The sequence below is a fragment of the Danio rerio genome, chromosome 4, assembly GCF_049306965.1.
Source record: "Danio rerio strain Tuebingen ecotype United States chromosome 4, GRCz12tu, whole genome shotgun sequence".
NCBI classification, from domain to species: Eukaryota; Metazoa; Chordata; class Actinopteri; order Cypriniformes; family Danionidae; genus Danio; species Danio rerio.
The window spans coordinates 40862508-40881307 of NC_133179.1; the positions used below are offsets into that span (position 1 = coordinate 40862508).

Here is an 18800-nt window from a genome sequence, read left to right on the forward strand (position 1 = left end):
CCATTCATTTTTGATCTATGACAGATATAACATTACACTACAGTCCGCTCAGTTTAGTGCGGGTTATTACAAAACTGACGTTTCCACGCTTGACCAATTACAGCATTCTGTTTAGTTAAAGAAAGAAAGGCAATTTAAATATAATAATAATATTAATTTGTGATCGCAATTTTTTTTTTGCTCAGAGGAAATACAGTTGTCTGAGCAATATAGTTTTTGCAGAGAGGGAGGCGCGGCAGGTGCCTATAATAAGACTAAACATTATTAAATACCCACGAGACACTTGTGACTTTATATCACATTTGCATTATTTTTAAAAATGTTTCCTTCCTGTTAAAATAAATATATTTCCAATCTGATATGTAATGGGGAGAAAAAAAAGTAGCACGGGTTCAGCTGATGGTGGATTCGAACCGAGTTGATGATCAATCGCGTCAAACGATGAAGCATTGTGCCTTACAAGGTGCGCCACTGCTGCTGTATCAATTCACAGCTCTATACTCATGTTGTCTCTATCAATCAGGCATCGATGGGCGTAAACCCTGAATAGCTTAGTCCAACTAGATGCGCTATTTGCAGTTAGCTTAAAAAGACACTCCAAAATTGTCTTTTTTTCTCCCCCCTCTCAGGGGCCCCTAGTGCGCACGGGCCCCTGGGCCTGTCCCCATAAGGCCCATTGGTTAATCCGGCCCTGGTGTGTGTAATAAGCTGATGTTTGTGTACTGACTGAATGTGAATCTGTGTGTGTTTACAGTCTGGATCATGGAGGAGAGACGAGGATTACAGCAGGACTACACAAATGTAGGACTACACACACACACACACACACACACACACACTCTCAAACACACACACGCATGCACACACTCACACAATTACACACACACTCACACACACACACACACACGCTCCCTTCTGTTTCTCTCTCTCACACGCACACGCTCACACACAATCAGACATACACACTCACTCTCACAAACACACATACACACACACACACAGCAGTGACCACATGCACACACACACACACACACACACGCTCTCTCAAACACACACACGCATGCACACACTCACAATCAGACTCACACACACACACGCACCCTCTCTCTCTCACACGCACACGCTCACACACAATCAGACATACAAACACACTCGCACACAAGCATGCACCCTCTCTCACACACAGACACACACACACACTCACACACTTCCTCTCTCTCACGCTCACACACAAACACACAGCAGTGAACACATGCGCACACACACACACACACTCTCTCTCTCTCTCACACACACTTCCCCTTTCTCTCTCTCACACACACACACAGACACAGCAGTAAACACATGGACACACACACACACACTCCCCCTTTCTGTCTCTCGCTCTATCTCACACACACACACACACACACACACACACACACACACACACACACAGACACACACACACACACACACAGCTGTGGTTGTAAATGTGTGTGTTCTTGTGTTCAGATGTCTGTTTCCTCACTCTGGATCCAAACACAGCACACACTCAACTCATTCTGTCTGAGGAGAACAGAGAGGTGAAGCGTGTGGAGGAGAATCAGCCGTATCCTGATCATCCAGACAGATTTGATTATCCTCAGGTGTTGTGCAGAGAGAGTGTGTGTGGACGCTGTTACTGGGAGATTGACTGGAGTGGAGATGATGGTGTTGTGTGTATATCAGTGTCATATAAGAGCATCAGGAGGAAGGGAGGAGGTGTTGAGTGTGTGTTTGGATATAATGATCAGTCCTGGAGTTTGAGCTGCTATTCCTCCAGATTCTCATTCAGACACAATGACACACGCACTGATCTCCCAGTGGAGCCGCTCAGCAGGAGAATAGGAGTGTTTGTGGATCACAGTGCAGGAACTCTGATCTTCTACAACATCTATAGAGACACAATGAGCCTCATCCACTCAGTCCAGACCACATTCACTGAGCCGCTCTGTGCTGGGTTTATTGTTTATCCTGGATCATCAGTGAAACTGAGCTGAAGACTGACGAGAGATTTACCCAGAATCCTCTGCAGGAGCAGTCAGCAGTGTGTGTGTGTGTGTGTGTGTGTGTGTGCATGTGAGAGTGTCTGTATTTGTGTGTGTGTGAGAGAAAGTCTGTGTTTGTGTCTGTCTGTCTGTGTGTGTGTGTGCGTGTGTGTGTGTGTGTGCGTGCATGTGTAGTGTGAGAGTGTCTATGTTTGTGTGTGAGAGTTTGTATTTGTGTTTGTGTGTGTGTGTCCATGTGCATGCGTGTTTGTGAGAACGTCTGTTTGTGTGTGTGTGTTTGCGTGCGTGCGTGTTTGTATTTGTGTGTGTGTGTGTGCATGACAGACAGTGTATGTGTGTGTGTGTGTGTGTGTGCGTGTTTGCGTGCGTGCATGCGTGTGTGTGTGTAAGAAAGAGATAACATGTTTGTGTTCAGTTATGTGCGTGCATGTGAGTGTGTGTGTGTGTGAGAGAAAGGGAGAACGTGTGTGTGTGTGTGTGTGTGTGTGTGAGAGAGAACGTGTGTGTGTGTATGTATTCACTGTTATGTGTGTGTGTGTGTGTGCGTGCGTGCGTGTGTGTGTGTGTGTGTGCGCGTGTGTGTCTGTGTGTGTGCGTGTGTGTGCGTGTGTGTCTGTGTGTGTGTGTGTGCGTGTGTGTCTGTGTGTGCGTGTGTGTGTGAGAGAGAGAAAGAGAGAACGTGTGTGTGTGTGTGTGTGCATGTGTGTCTGTGTGTGTGCGTGTGTGTGTGTGTGTGTGTGTGTGTGTGTGTGTGCGTGTGTGTGTCTCAGTCTTCATCAGTGTCATCATTGATGTTGATGAAGTGTCCTCCAGGATGCTGCTGTGTTCAGATCAGCTCATTCTTGTCTACAGATTGATCTTCTTCATTGTTTCTCTGTTGTTTGAGCACAAATAATAAAAGTCAATGTCAAATCCACTGCTGATATTAGAATGTGATGATGAACATGGAAATGTCTGAATCCTGTCTGAATCTCTGTCAAATCTTGAATCAACTGTAGAGAAATCCAGCAGCTCAATGAATAAAGGAGAAATGAAGAGTGACGTTTGTTTCTGCTCTTCTGATCTTCTTCTTCTTCATGATTTGACTTGAACTGAACAATAAAAACACATTTATTCCAGTATTTATTGATCTGTTCATGTTAGTTGATGACAGTAAAGTTGTTCTCTGTTAGTTCTTGTTGACTCTCAGTGCATTAACTGATGTTCACCAGCACAACTGTTGTCGTAAATTCGACGTCTAATCAATTAGAAATTATCAGACCAGAGGTTTTGAATATCAGAAAATAGACTTTATTCTCCATAATAAAGCCGAGAAAGAGCAGAGCAGACCCCAGAGCATTCTGAAGTCTCTCCTGGACACCTTCTGAAGTCTCTCCTGCACCTTCTAAAGTTTCAGTGTGTTTGTTACAATTTTTATGCAGGATTATTTGACACACCCCTAAGTCTCTTTTTAACTCTTGACCATTTTTGAATAGGTTTTCTAGTCTAAGGGGTCCTGCTATTCTTGGCTCTCAGCCCACTAGCTCATGTCAGCAGAGATGTTACAGGTCTATGTCAGCAAAGTATAGATGCAACTTATGCAAAAGGATTAAGTGTTTACATACATTGTCATGATAGGATAATAACTTGATAATATGTTACTCATTCTAACTTCTGACACATATAGCTTCATAGAAGTATTTAACATATATAATCAGTGCTTTACATATTCAGTTATTCTACACAATCAGTCACTCAGCCTTCTCCTAGTGTTGCTCCTGTAGGCATACTCATCTTACACAGACATATCACTGTATTTTTAACACACGCTGGCATGTTTGCTGCAAACACTTTGTGAAGAGAAAATTAACTGCTTTACACTTAGAAAATACTTCACACTGAGAGAATAGAAATCTTCTTCAATCCCTCCTCTTAAGACTTTAGTCTTAATATTATTGTCTTTTAACCCCAAAGTGCAATTTCATAATCCAGTTCTCTTAATTACCTCTATCTAGTGACTGATATTAGCCACATAGCTGTTATCAATTGACTAGATTATGCCACTGTACTTTGACAGAAGTCCAGCCAAACGTCTTCCCTGTTGATTTGAAGGAAGTAAAAGACTGTACTCTGTTTTTCTCTTAACACATCAAAGACAATAAAGTTTTAAGCATAAGTATTCAGTTGGTTCAGTGCTAGCTGCTAGTTTTCACACTCATGTAGAATATACTGAAGTGATATTATGTATAGGTACCATGAAAGCAATATGCAAACAAAATCAATATGCAAACGTAAAAAGCATCAAATGTTGATCTTGATCTTTGCTCATCCTTGTTTCTCTTCTTCTAAGCTATCAGCATCTTCACTTGACTTTAAAAAGATGTTGATGGAGATGTGTGGTTGAGAGTCTGAGTTCTGAAATCTGCAGTTGTGCATTCATCATCCCTTGATTTGTGGCACTGTATGTGGTACTCAGGCATATTATCAGAATCACTCTTTACTTTGTTCTGATTAACTTCTCCTTCCACAAGTTGAACTTCGTAGCTTAGAGCTTTGGAATATTTAGGCTCCTCTGTTTCCGGTCAGCTTTTCCTTGCTGGAGTTGTTTCCTTTCGCTCCTTTGAGGCATTGGTACCCCATCGTTGACATCCCCTTTGGCAGCTGTTGGATTTGCCCTCATCCAGATATGGTCCTTTCCTCCTGAGCTCTCCAGAGCATCCTCAGATAGACTCAATCACCTAGACCAGTTGGACCTTGTATCACTGCTCTCTCACATGGCTCCTTTCTGGTTTCCTGCACAGATATCGCTTTGCACATGGCAATTATTTGTTTCTTCATTAAAGTCCCTACTGCATTAGACATCTTTTCAAACCATTCCAAGAGGTTTATGCAAGGTTATAGGTGAGATTATATGCCAGGTTTTATGCAAAGTTCCATGTGGTTTCTTGCAAGGGTCATGCTGTTTCTTTCAAGGTTTCTTTCAAGGTTTCTTTCAAGGGTCGACCCAATAGCAGTTCATGCGATGCAGTGTTAGATGCTTGTTTCTGTCAGTTTCCATGCCATCACTCACCAATGCACTTTTTAGCAAATTAATCCCTTTAAGTTTATTATTTTTCACATATTTCATTGAGCGTTGGTCTTGATGGATCATTCTTCATTTCTTTCAGCCATTTCTGGTAATTGAGCATAATACAATTATTCTCTCTTTTGCTTTATTCACAATTTTTCATACTCCTTTAGATGTTTTTATTTATTGATCATTCATTAACTTCATGAATACTTTATGAATGCAAACCCATTATGAACTTATTTCTGAAGGCATTTCAAAATTTAGGAAATACTTCTCTTGTCACAGATGTAATAACTGTTCCTGCTTCATAATTTGCTTCTAGTATTACTCCGATCATCTACTCATCATAGTTTCTCAACAGTGCTTCTTCGCTGAATAATTCTTCATTCAGTCAACAACAAAAACAGTCATCATATCTTACTGTTTGGAGCAATGGTCTACACTCAAGTCTTTTAATTGAACTAGAGCTCTGTGAAGCTGTAGATAATTCAATCATCCACATATTGTGACAGTGTTCATCCTAAGATATTTTCCCTAATTTTAACCCTTTATGCATTCTGGTGTATACAGTGTTTGCTAGTCATCAAGCTACACAAGTACAAACAAGTTTCTTCCCTCCTCTGGTAGTTACCTAAAATAAACTCAATAGAAACTAAGCACTTAATATATTTACCATCCAAAAGAACATATCTCCACATACAATATGAACTTCAGCTGGAAAATCTTCTCCTATTGATTGCTCTTAAATCATATTATCAACATTAAGCCTCTTTTATCTGTCTTGATTAACCATTTATTTTAATTATCAAATTAACTTCAATTAAATATTATTAGTTACTTATAATTTATTACTACTTTAAATTTAAATAGAAATGTCTAGGACAGATTGCATATTACAGTATCTAGATGTTTCTATTAGTGCTCTTATATTTTTACACTTTTCAATAGAGTTTTATACCTATTTCATCATTTAGTGGTTTTATTTCTGGACAGATCTGCATCTAATCCATTTTAACCCTCACTGTGCTGGCTGATTTTATCTGCATCTCAGTCCTGCAATGACAATCATTTAGTTGGAATTTGACACTTCTTTCTTTTACTAATCAATTTTCTGATCTATATATTAATTTCTTTTTTGTCATTGAGTTATTTTCTTTTGGCTCATAATTATTTCCTAAGGCACTCCCATTAAACTAGTTGTTCATACAATTTTGATGCACTTTTTTATCAACTGACTAAAACTTACTGTATGTTTTGTAAATTTCTTCTTGCTCTGTTTTAACTATTATTCCTTAATATTTTCTTCTAATTATTCTTCACATATGTTTTCATGTAAAACAATATTTTTTTCTTAAACACTTTTCTCTTTCAATTTGTTTTATAGTAATTTAGAAGTATTACTTTTTGACCTTACCATATCTTATGAATTTATTTCAATTGTTATTTCAATCTTCCCTTTAACTGTATCATTTTTGTAATCATTTTTCTAAATTTGAATCTCTTTCCAGTTTTCAATATTCAATCTTGATTTAGGCCATTCATAACAAAATAAAATAAGCCACTCAAGATTGTACAACATCAATTACTCAAAGATACATTGAAGAGTTAAAGAGGAATACCTGACCATGTAGAAACACATTGCAGCATACAAGTCCTGATGCAGAGCTCAGAGATTCACAACCTGCAATGGGGTATCCTGTCTACAGGATCCCACGGACACTTCTGCACCCTTTGCCTAAATACTCAAATCATCATAAATTCAAGACAATAAAAGCTTCACTAAGACTCTTGCCTGGTCATGAGTTGATGCGAAGACCATTTTGCCTGGAGTGGAGCATCTGGCAAAGATCTTTTCAAAGTCAAAACCCAAATTAACTGATATAAAGGAGATTGTAAAATATTACAGTGAAATTAAGACCACTTTACCAATCACATAGAGACATTTAAAATCACACCAAACATGAATATAAAGCCACGAGATACACCATATTAAGAATTTAAACATTCGGTGTGGAATGTGAGTGAGCTGCTCTGGTGGAGAAGGTAAAGTCCAGGACAAAGAGGGGGGCTCAGGATGCATGATCAAGACAACCTGAATCTTCTTCTCACATTAGAAAGTTGTTTTAGTGCCTGACCATTCTCATGCTCTTGTCTCGTGTGGAGTTCCATAACAGTTTCAGGGTTTATTATTATGGAGAGATATAGCCATCCTTACATTATTATGTGCATATCTAATCTTAAACTGTAGTTCCCCTGTACACTGCAACGAGAACCTCAGTCAATAATATTTATGTAAAACAAAATTTTTGTTGCATCATATGATCATATTTTAAACTTTTCATAAAATCATCAAACAATGTGAACTTAAAAAGCATTTTCTAAGAAATTAAAAAGGTCTGTCCTATTGTCACTAAGTTATTGCTGCTTTTTTCCTACTGGATATGTGGTTTATATACTGATTTGTCTATTTGCTGGCTTGCTATCAGAAAACAAACTAAGCTAGGGGATAGATTAATTAAATTCTACAACTACAAGTGATTTGTAATTTGTTCATTTATACCCCATTTTTGTTTAATAATGTTTTTCTATGCAGACTTTATGTATTGGTCTAATATTTGTATAAAGAAAGTTTGCATTTGCATTTACTCATTTAGCATCTTTTATCCTGCGACAACAACTAATGACAAAAGATGAAACAGACTCAGCCTATCAAAGGTTCAGAGCTTGTGTTATTAACTTTAAGCCAAGTCCAACAAGTAAAGCCACACAATGTTGTTTTAAAGCTTATTTAATTTTAATTTTTTTTTTTAAATGCACCGTTCTATTCTCAAGTCAAGTTGTTAAGCTCATTAAGCTCTGTGGCTTTTGTATTTTTATATGTATTATCTTTCACTTAAATTGCTGTTTCATAAAAACATCTACTGGGAAGAGTTGCCATATTTCATATAAAGATTTTATGGCACAAACGTGTTATTTAATTTAAAGCTTGCTTGTTTTTATTTATTAAAAAGCCTAGCTTGATGTGCACTATTTTGTTTTTCTTTTGCTTATTTTATTGTCGTGATTTATAAAGTAATCTGATTTGTTATAAAAGCTTTTCTGGTGAAATAATAATAATAATAAAACAATAAACAACAATTAAACAGTGTTTAAGTGTCTAATGCTGGCAGCATCATATGTTACAAAACTATTCACAAAGACTATTTGATTTATTAAATAACTCATCTCTTGTGCTTTCTTTCATGTTATGTGACAAAATGAATGAATGACTCGGATTAACTAAAAGATTCATTAATTCGCTCATGTGCACGATGTGTAGTGCGAGACAAGATTAGTTCATTTTTCGAGTCCTCTATCGAGTCGTTCGTTCACCACATGAAAGACTACAGCCTACCATATGCATTTATATGCCAATCATATGCATTTAGAGCCAGAAAAAGAATTGATCTGTTCACCTCTCGAGTCCTCGGGTTTGAATCATTCGTTCATCACGGGCCAATCATATGCGTTTAGAGCCAAAAAAAAAAAGAATTGATCTATTCAACTCTCGAGTCCTCGGGTTTGAGTTATTCTGTCACGTGATGAACGAACGACTCAAGAACCAGCAGACTCAAAAGGTGAACTAATTATCATGGCTCCTATTGGCTCAGACTGTTTACATTGGTTAAGATTATATGTGACTGTCATTGTAACGTGAACGCACCACTGACATTTGAAGACATTAAGAGGTGAGCTGAGCAAGGAGACAACAATACCCATAGACAAAAGAGCAGGTAAACACTGAATTATTATTTTCTTCTTATAATCTATTTATGACTTATTTGTTGTGTGATCAACCTTCTGGGCTAGTTGTAGATGTGTTTGGAAGCAGTTCGTAACATTTTAATACAATTTTGGCAAATTGAACCAAATGAACGAAATGACTCGAAAAAAGATTTGTTCATCTTGATGAACGAGACTCAAAGATCCGAGTCAGTAAAATGATCTGAACTTCTCATCACTACTTTCAACACATTTACAACCCCACCTACTGCAGTGTAGGAGTGTTGGAAAATAGTATACCATCACTCAGCCTTTTCAAACATTATTCAGACATGAAACATCCTGTGCACATGAGAAAATGTTTTGCTGCATTCATGTCATGTGTGCAACTTTTTGTCCATGTGTTTCTTAAGCTGCGCCGAATGAGCGAAACTCTGTAGACACTGATTAGATCTGTACGGTTTCTCTCCAGTGTGAATCCTCTTTTGTGTTTTCAGATGCGTTAACTGATTAAACCTCTTGTCACAGTGTGAATCGTCTGATGCAGTTTCAATTTTGGAGCTGTAAAAAAAAGTCTTCTCACACTCAAGCACACATACTCTTTCACACCAGTGTGGATCTTCATGTGTTCATTAAGGTTTGCTGATCGGTTGAAACTCTTTTCACACTGAGTGCATGTGAATGGTTTTTCTCCAGTGTGGATTCTCATGTGTTTATTAAGGTCTGAGGAGTTGCTGAAACTCATCCCACACCGAAGCTGCGGTCACACTAGAGTTTAAGCATGCGAAATTCTGTTGTTTGGTTTTTCTCCAGTGTGGATCCTCAAGTGTAGATTACGGGACGATGATTGGCTGAAACTCTTCCCACAGTGAGTGCATGTGTATGGTTTCTCTCCAGTGTGGATCCTCATGTGTTTATTAAGGTGTGATGAGCAGTAAAAACTCTTGCCACACTGAGGGCATGTGAATGGTTTCTCTCCGGTGTGGATCCTCATGTGCTGATTAAGGTTTGATGATTGGCTGAAACTCTTGCCACACTTAGTGCATGTGAATGGTTTCTCTCCAGTGTGGCTCAGCATGTGTTTATTAAGGTGTGGTGATTGGCTGAAACTCTTCCCACACCGAGTGCATGTGAATGGTTTCTCTCCAGTGTGGATTCTCATGTGATGATTTAGCTGTGATGAACAACTGAAACTCTTCCCACACTGAGGGAAACTGAATGGTTTCTCTCCAGTGTGGATCCTCATGTGTTTATTAAGGTTTGATGATAGGTTGAAACTCTTCCCACACTGAGTGCAAGTAAATGGTTTCTCTCCAGTGTGGATCCTCATGTGTAGATTAAGGGATGATAATACGCTGAAACTCTTCCCACATTGAGTGCATGTGAATGGTTTCTCTCCAGTGTGGATCCTCATGTGAATATTAAGCTTGCTTTTGCTTGACAAACTCTTTCCACACTGAGTGCATGTGAAACGATTCTTGTCTCTCCTTTTCAAAATACCATCAGTCTGTAAAAGAGTTTTTTCCTCAATTTTGACATGATGTTCCTCCTCTTTACTCCCCTCATTCTCTTCAATTAGGTCTGAAATATATATATATATATATAAAACCATTAGTTTTCATTAAGTATTTAAAACTCTTCATCAAAAGCTGAAAAGTGAAGACACTGGAAACATTGGCTACACACACTGTAATTTTGATGCACATTAAATGTAAAATAAATCAGGTCATATTTTGTTCGGTCCATTAATGGTGTACACATTTAAACAGATTTAATTCAATTAATCTTTATTTATCTAGTGCTATTACAATGTAAAATGTATCAAAGAAAAAAATTGAAATTGTCAGTCCAGTTTTCAGAGTTTCTTACATAATTGATCATAAGCAGGGCCAGACGGAATCTGCGGACGTTTTTTGCTATTTCTGCTGAGAATTTTGGTAAAAATCTGCAGATTTCTGCGGAATTATTTTAAGAGTATCCAGCGGAGTATCATAACATACACCTTAATATATTAAATAAAAAGTAACAAATTACTGAATAAAAACTGAATAAATTCAGATTTACACATTTACTCAAGTAAATGAACAGAATTAATAATGGGCTAGAAATCTGCGGAATTCTGCGCGCTCAGATTCCGTGTGGGCCTAATCATAAGTCATATTGGTAAGACATATAAGACAGATTTGAAAGCTGTGAATGGCCAGTTTTTATTCGTATTTATTCATAATTACAACAAAATGTTTTTCTAAAATGTGTAAAGCAGACCAGGGCTCAGAATTAACCTTTTTGCTAGGTAGCACTGGTGCTCCTAATTTAAAAAAATGTAGGCGCATCAACCAAAATTTAGTCGCACACACCAATTATAAGCACCGTTACTACAAGTTTTATACACACAGATTTATTGCATTTGAAATCAACACTAATCAAACTAACAAGCAAAAAAATTTATGCATGCGTGAGGAAAATATGTCTCAACGAAATCCCATTATCACAAAAAAAAATACATTTTTATAACATAAACGAGGGACCAAAAGATACACGGACCGCTCACCAGCCCTTCACGCACTGCTTGACACAAATGAATCTGTTAACGATTGCTGTGCTGTTTTCACGGGTGCTGTCTGATACTGCACTGACGCTTTTGACATATACTGTAACTTAATATATGCATATGTCATGTTAATAGCAATACCAGTCTTTTCATGAGCAGCGATATTAGTTTACTCAGTGTAAGCCCGTTTGCGATGGTGTACATGGTGTTAAATTACATATACATATAGCTGCCACTTGCACGGCGGACAGCATCTGCCGATTAAATGAAGGATTAAACAGAAGCTCTCGTGCTAGATGTGGCAAACAGATAGCTGAAAATTGACTTTTCATAGCGGACTTGAAGCCAATTGAAGTCTTTACAATAGGTAAAGCGCAAAGGCGGGCAAGCATTACGAACTTGGCTTTGTTTACTGCAGCAAGTTGACATGACAACTGTTTTAAACCATTCCTGAGCGCTGCGTTTCAAGTGCAAAGATGCATTCAGCGTGAATATCTCCCGAATCTGTGCATGTGCTGAACATTTTGCAGTAAAAACTGGTCACACACAGCAATTTTTTTGCACTCGCACAAATGCTCCCAAATATATTTTGAGGTCGCATAGAGAAAATTTTGGCCGCATATGCGACCAAAATGGTTGTAATTTCGAGCCCTGAAGACAGTGAATACTTGTTCATTTTGTGCCTGACTGGTAAGCGCATCAGAAAAAAGTTCTGGGGTCACAGCTGAACAAACAGCTGAGTATTTGCCTCGCAGACATGAATCATACCTGTACACCATCTGCATAAAGGCTGGATTGTGCACCTTTCCCCTTGTGTGCTGTTGGGTCATTTTCATCAATTCTGGGGTGATTTTGAGGCTTAATTTGGCCAAAACTTTCTCTGCGTTTCAGCAAACGGACTGATACTTGGGGGCATCTTATTTTGACATATTCTGGGTAAATGCTTTAAAATTTTTATTTTTTTTTTAAAACTCAATACACAATGGGCAAATTTACTCCCTTTTCATTATATTCATGGCTGTTTTTTTTTCATTGTCCTCTATTTTAACAAATTTTTTTTGATTGCAAAGCCATGAAGACATATAATCATGCATTTATGATTTTTGGTGTTTTCTGTGACGACAGTCAACATTGTTTAATTGGTCTCCACCCATGGGACGGCAAAAAGGAAATGGGTGAGAGTTTAAAGGAAGAGGAGGAATGTTTAATTGGGCAGCTTTATGTGGTGTGTGGAAGAAAGAGAAGTTGACTGAACTGTTCCAGTGCGGGGAAACGAGTAGAGAAACCGGGTCGAGACGAGCATTGTAAACTTAACGATTGGCTTTGAGAAACAAAAAGCGAAAGTATGTATTGAAGCAACAGAGCAAAGATTGATGTCTTGTTACTGAAGTGCTCGTGACGTCTGTGAACGAGTGCATCACCAAAGACTTCAGTGCAGTGTGTCCTGAAAAAAATCAACTTACCGATTTATCTCGCTGACATGGAGTCAGCTACCAAAAGCATTTCATTTTACCCCTCCGCTCCGTGGGTAAGAACCAAAAGTTTTTGTTTTCTTTACCCAAATTCTCATTTTATTTCTCTTGTTTTGTTTTCTCCCCGTCCTATTATTATCATTATTACTTTTCCCTGTTTTTAAATCTGATGAACCTGCTGGCCTAAAATCATTTGCAATTTTTTCCTTTCACTTTCATTTGAGTTATAAGTGCTGAGGATTTTGTTTCATTGTGATTATTTTTATATTGTTTGTTTTGGACTACCGGCCATGTGAAGACGCAAAATGTTGAGGTCCTCACGTGAAACTTAATTTTGTTTAATATTGCTCTTATCCTAAATACTCATACCTTAAACATACCTGTACTGGAAAATAAGCGTTTAAGTGTCAGAGTCTAGCTGCTCTGAGCATAATTTAACTTGAATCAGGATAAATAAAGGCTGAAGCAACCATCGAGAGGCAGAATCCGCTACTAGCCTCCATGCTAATGCTAACCCCGAAGTGCAAGCTGCACCTAAGAAAGAGATGGCGCGGGTGAGTGATAACAGTGCAGTTCTTCAAGCTATTGATGCACTAAAAGGCAACTTGATTGCTAAAATTGAAGAAAAGGCCGTTGCACAGTCAAATGAACTTTGCAATCAAATTGACCTGCTTCGGACAGTTATGCAATGCTGGACCACGTTTAAAGTCAAGTCAAAGTCAGCTTTATTGTCAATTCAGCCACATGTACAGGAGATACAGAGAATCAAAATTACGTTACTCTCAGACCCTAGGTGCCTAACATATATTATTAATATAAAAAGTAGAGTTTTAAGAAAAAGAAATCTAAATTTACAATATATACAATTGTACATAAAATGTGGTCTAAAAATATATTTAAAGCGTAGTCTAAAAATATACATACGAAATAAAAAAATTGTAAACCAGAGTTGTGCTGATAAAGAACAGTATATAGTGCAAAAAGGCTTGTGCACATGATGATTATGACAAAGTGACAGTGTCATAATATATGTAAATGTAGTATGATGTGTCTAACTGGTAGACCAATGTTACATAAAGTGACCAGTGCAGATGAATGTGTGCATGTGTGTGTGTTTTCATGTGTGTCAGAGTCCAAAGGTGCGTGTGGAGGGAGAGGGGAGTGGTGGCAGAGTTGGGAGAGGGTTCAGCTTCCTGACAGCCTGATGGATGAAGCTGTCTTTCAGCTAGACGGCTCACCTTGCTTCTATAGTTTTTCTCATTGTTTTTGTACATGAGACCCACCACAGTTGTGTCATCCGCAAACTTCATGAAAAGATTAGAGTTGTGAGATGGTGCACAGTCATGAATCAGAAAAGTGAAGAGGATAGGGCTCAACATCCCTTAGGGGCCCCAGTGTTGAGTGATGGTGCTGGATATGTTACTGCCGACCCGTACTGCTTGTGGTCTTCCAGTGAGAAAATCCAGCAGCTAGTTACACAGAGAGATGTAACTTTGACAGCTGGACCAGTTTTTGAGTGAGCTGTTGAAGGATGATAGTGTTGAATGCTGAACTGAAGTCTATGAACAGCATTCGGGTGTAGGAGTTTTTTTTTTTGTGAGCGCTGAGTGGTAGGACCGATATGCAAACTGAAAGGGGTCCAAGGTGGGGGGCAGGACAGACTTAATCTGCTGCATCACAAGCTGTAAGCTCCTCTCTGTGTGGTGTAAACAAAGCCCAGTGTGTTATTGCCCGTGTTGGAAAGTCTGTGTGTTGGTGTATTTTTGGAAACACACTTTTTTGGTCTGCATGGTTAAAGTCCCCAGCCAGGATAAGAAAAGCATCTGGGTGGGCTGTAGGCTGCTCACTGATGTGCAGGTACAGGTCTTTCAGTGCCTCAGTCATGTTGTTGGCATTGGAGCTGGGAGGGATGTAAACAGAGAAAAGCAGTATGGCTGTTTATTCCCTCTGTAGATAAAACGGCTGGCATTTTAAAACCATAAACTTCACCAGTGGCAAGCAGTTTTTGCAGACTACAATGGTATCACGACTGGAACCGCAATGTCCAGAACGTAGTCACTGAGCCAAGTTTCTGTAAACACAAATGCACAACAGTTCTTTACAGTCTTTTAAGATGAACGAAGTAGACGGCTATAGTCCAGTTTGTTGTCTAGCAATTGACGTTCGCTAGAATGATGAAGGGAATAGCAGGTTTGTGTGGGTTAGTCGCTAGCCTAGTTCAGATCCCCCAACGCTTGCCCCTCTTCTGCTTTCTCTTGCCTCCATTGTGGGCGAGGTGTTGAGGTGGGGGTCGGAGGATGAGTAGGCCTCTGGAGCAAACGGAGATTTTGCAGCTCCTCCGTGTCTGCGGAGTTTAACTTGTAAAGTTTGGTTCTGCTGATGTCGAGCAAAAATTTAAGACTATATGTGCACTTAAGCACAGATAAACGCAGCGAGGACGTACATGACAAAGAACTCAAAAACACTGTCTTGTCGGGAAAGAGAGAAGCCGCAGCGTGTGCACGTGCCTCCATCTTAGAAAAAGCAAGAGTGGAAGTGGAAGAGTGGTTAACACCAGAGTGGATGCAGCGAAAGAGCGAGTGACTGGTCTGGAGTCTGTGTTGGGTGGATACTCTGACTCTCTTACTACACTGGAAAAAGAGTTTAGTATTTTGAAAAAAGAAGCTGGCTCTGCTGAGACCAAAGCGAAGATCTTGAGGAGAGGTCTCCCCGCTCAAATCACTATACGCAGCAAACCAGTGGACGACAAGGAACTGCCATGCGCCTTGGTAATTAAATGCCACTACTTTTCCGAAAAAGAGGATATTTTGGAGAAAGCCATTGAAATGAAGGCAATCACGACAGTACACTGGGCTGTCAAAGACAAAACAAATGTTAATGTCACTCTCCGGTTAACTTTTAAATTACCACTATAGCACGTTCGTTGTTATTTCTAGCTCTCAAGTATATTTTGTCAATAATGGTGTAGCTTCGTAGTGAAACATCAAGAGCTGTTCAAATGGTTTTGTTTTATATGTGAGATCCCACATGGTCAGCTAGTTAAGAGTGGGAGTAGCTAGAAGTGTGTGCAAAAGTTAGTTTTGATCCTGGATTCTGTTCCTTGGTTAAAATTTTATATTCCAGGCCCCAAGCATCCATTCAAACAAATGATATAATTTCTAAAGGCTTTCCACTCTCTAGAAGAACGAGACAGGGCTGCCCTCTGTTCTTTGACATTGCCATCAAACTTCTTGCAACCTTGTTAAGGAAGGAATTGCAAGGAATTTTCAGAGAGGAACAAGAACATAAGCTCCTGCTATATCCAGATACATGTATTTTAAAAGCTCTTACAATAATTTCAGAATTTGGAAATGTTTCTGGAGACAAAGTCAATCTAGCAAAGAGTCTCCTTTTCCCTATCAATGATAGAGCACAGCAATCTTTTCCATTTTCAGTAAGTCCTGATAAATTTGTATAGTGAGTGTGACACGCAAATATAAGGATTGTTCAATAATAATTTTAAAAGGACATTAGTGCCCAAGGACGTTTTTAGTGCTCAAGGACACCTTACAAACAGTAGGAGAACAAGAAAAGCAACAAACTTAAAAAGGTAGAGAAAATAGGAGACTAATAATACATAAAATAATGACAAAAGACCTGAGAACAAGTAACAAAAGAAACTCATTCCTGTCTTTCAGTGAGTGTTTATGTGCATTTAGGGGAACTGGGCAGCACACTCAGGGCTGCAAGATGGATTTAATTTAGTATTCTTATTATTAAAATAAATGAATGAGGATCAAATGACTGAGTTGGTCTTTGAGAATGAAAATCAACCTGTTTGTTCCTGCAGATCTTCCTGTTTGACTGTGAATGTTTCTTCAATCTTCACTCTCCTCTTTAATAAACACCATCTTTAACAGTGTGGAGATCAGTCGCTTCAGCAGGAGTTTTTCTCTGTGTTTGGACACTTTATCCTGTTTAAAATTAACAAAGCATTAAAAATGTTCTGTTTAAAATGAATAAAACAATGAACAGAAACAAAATAACTTCTCTTCAATACTTGCTTCAATGGTTTCTTTATATAGGAGTAATTAACAAAAAAAAAAATCAGATAAGTCTGATCATGAAACAATAGCCTCTGATCAGCTGATTAAAACTAGTACTCCATTTCTTTTATATAGTGATGTATATTTATAATGGAATGACATTACGCTATTCAATCAATTAAACTTTCATTAAAACACTTATTACACACAATTACTTTATTTATGTATGTACTTAATTGTTTTGTTTGTTTTATTTATCTTATTGTCTGCTTATAGCACTTTTTTGCACAAGACAAATTTCCTCTCGGGAACAAAAAGCTTATCCTATCCTCAAAAAATAGACCTCATTACTGTGAGTTAGAGTAAATAGAACTATGTTGTATAAGGGTTAAAATATTATTTTGTCAACAGGTACATAATTTAGCACTGAATGAAAAAACTGAAACTTTAATCAATCGCTTTATATAAGAGTAAACGCTTTAAAACAAACCTTTCTCCAGTTGAATCACAGCGCGGGAGCGGCGCAGGCTTATGACGTCACAAGTCACGCCAAAATAAAAGTCCTTTTTTTAACCCTTTTTGCCACTTACTCTTAGTCATGAGTCATGACTTATTATATATAGTTTTTCTCTGCGTTTGGACACTTTATCCTGTTAAAAATTAACAAAGCAATAAATGTCCTGTTTAAAATAAATAAAACTATGAACAGAAACAAAATAACTTCTCTTCAACAGTTTCTTTATATGAAAGTAATTAACAAAAATAAATCCAGTAAGTCTGAGCAAGAAACAACAGCCACAAATGAGCTGATTAAAACTAGTACTCCATTTCTTATATATAGTGATGTATACTTAGAATGAAGTGAAATTATGTTATTTAATCAATTAAACCTTCATTAAGACACTTAATACACGCACATTGTTCAATAGTCCTCTTTACTTTGAGTAAAATAGTATTATGTTGTATAAAAGTTAAAAATAATATTTTAAACAGCAGGTACATCATTTAGTATTGGATGAAAAACCTGAAACTTTAATCAATCGCTTTATATATCTGTGTAAAAGCTTTAAAACAAACCTTTCTCCAGTAGAATAACTTTTTTTTCTATTAATGCTTAAACTGACAATTCAAGCACATCATAACAAAGTCAGACAGATCTCTAAAAAGAGCAATAATTTACATAGTCATAAGAAAAAATATCTAAAATCACATACAAATACAAATAATACCATTAGACAGAATTTAACGAATATGGCAGATTACCATTCATTCGCCCACCAGAGGGAGCTCTCTCCCGAATATTGACTGGGTACTTCCTCTGTGGTACTTCCTGGTAGCCACCATATATAAGCACACTGCTTATGTGTGTTCATTGCGAAGTATCAGTCTTTGTCAGGTGACGTCACTGTCGTAAACACCGAATTGCATTATGGGACATAGCCGCCATTTGTGTTGTATCCGAGTTAACGTGAGCTGTTATGGGCTTTAGCGTCTTTCGCTGAGTAAATACAGTGTAACTCTTGTTGTGTTAAGGGCTGTAATAGTAAATCAGACGATCGGAAAGGTAATAAATGATCACGACGACAGATATTTTAAATTTCCCGCTCGGAAGAAAGTATATTGACAGACTGTAGCGGTAACAACGGATGCATCGGGTGTCCTGGCCAGCTGCATTGAGACGCAAAATATATCTTCATTTCTCCGTTTATGCTCTCAACATTATCACAAAGGTAAGTACGAACGATTATTTAAGTAACTTTACAACTGTCATTGCTTGAGCTTCAAATAATTTTAGTTTTTGGGGTAGAACTGCATTTAAATATTTACGAATCAACTTAGTGCTTATGGATTTAAGATTGTAAAGTATTTGTTGGAAAAATATTGTAAAATTCTTTATTACAACTTAGATTT

General features: G+C 38.0%; 4 protein-coding genes across 5 annotated transcripts in view; 1 reads left to right on the forward strand and 3 right to left on the reverse strand.

The window, feature by feature from the left end:
* Nucleotides 1-3149, forward strand: part of LOC137491190 (NACHT, LRR and PYD domains-containing protein 3-like) — a 46022-nt gene extending 42873 nt beyond the window's left edge. For both annotated transcript variants that reach the window (XM_073947373.1, XM_073947374.1), the window contains 2 exons: nucleotides 755-801; nucleotides 1495-3149. In XM_073947373.1, coding sequence (XP_073803474.1) covers nucleotides 755-801; nucleotides 1495-2021 — 574 coding nt within the window. In that variant the 3' untranslated portion in view covers nucleotides 2022-3149. The remainder of the gene's footprint in view (nucleotides 1-754; nucleotides 802-1494) is intronic.
* Nucleotides 1-16819, reverse strand: part of LOC141381691 (uncharacterized) — a 105027-nt gene extending 88208 nt beyond the window's left edge. The window contains exon 1 of the mRNA XM_073947992.1: nucleotides 16752-16819. Coding sequence (XP_073804093.1) covers nucleotides 16752-16754 — 3 coding nt within the window. The 5' untranslated portion in view covers nucleotides 16755-16819. The remainder of the gene's footprint in view (nucleotides 1-16751) is intronic.
* The window catches only part of LOC110439461 (uncharacterized), a 1085403-nt gene that overhangs the window by 847687 nt on the left and 218916 nt on the right, over nucleotides 1-18800 (reverse strand). The window lies entirely within an intron of this gene.
* LOC141381698 (uncharacterized) lies at nucleotides 6658-17430 on the reverse strand. The gene is made up of 3 exons (XM_073948026.1): nucleotides 17380-17430; nucleotides 16678-16817; nucleotides 6658-10422 (listed from the first exon to the last, which is right to left on the reverse strand). Exon 3 carries the CDS (start codon nucleotides 10253-10255, stop codon nucleotides 9617-9619), a length of 639 nt encoding a protein of 212 aa, XP_073804127.1. The 5' UTR covers nucleotides 10256-10422; nucleotides 16678-16817; nucleotides 17380-17430; the 3' UTR covers nucleotides 6658-9616.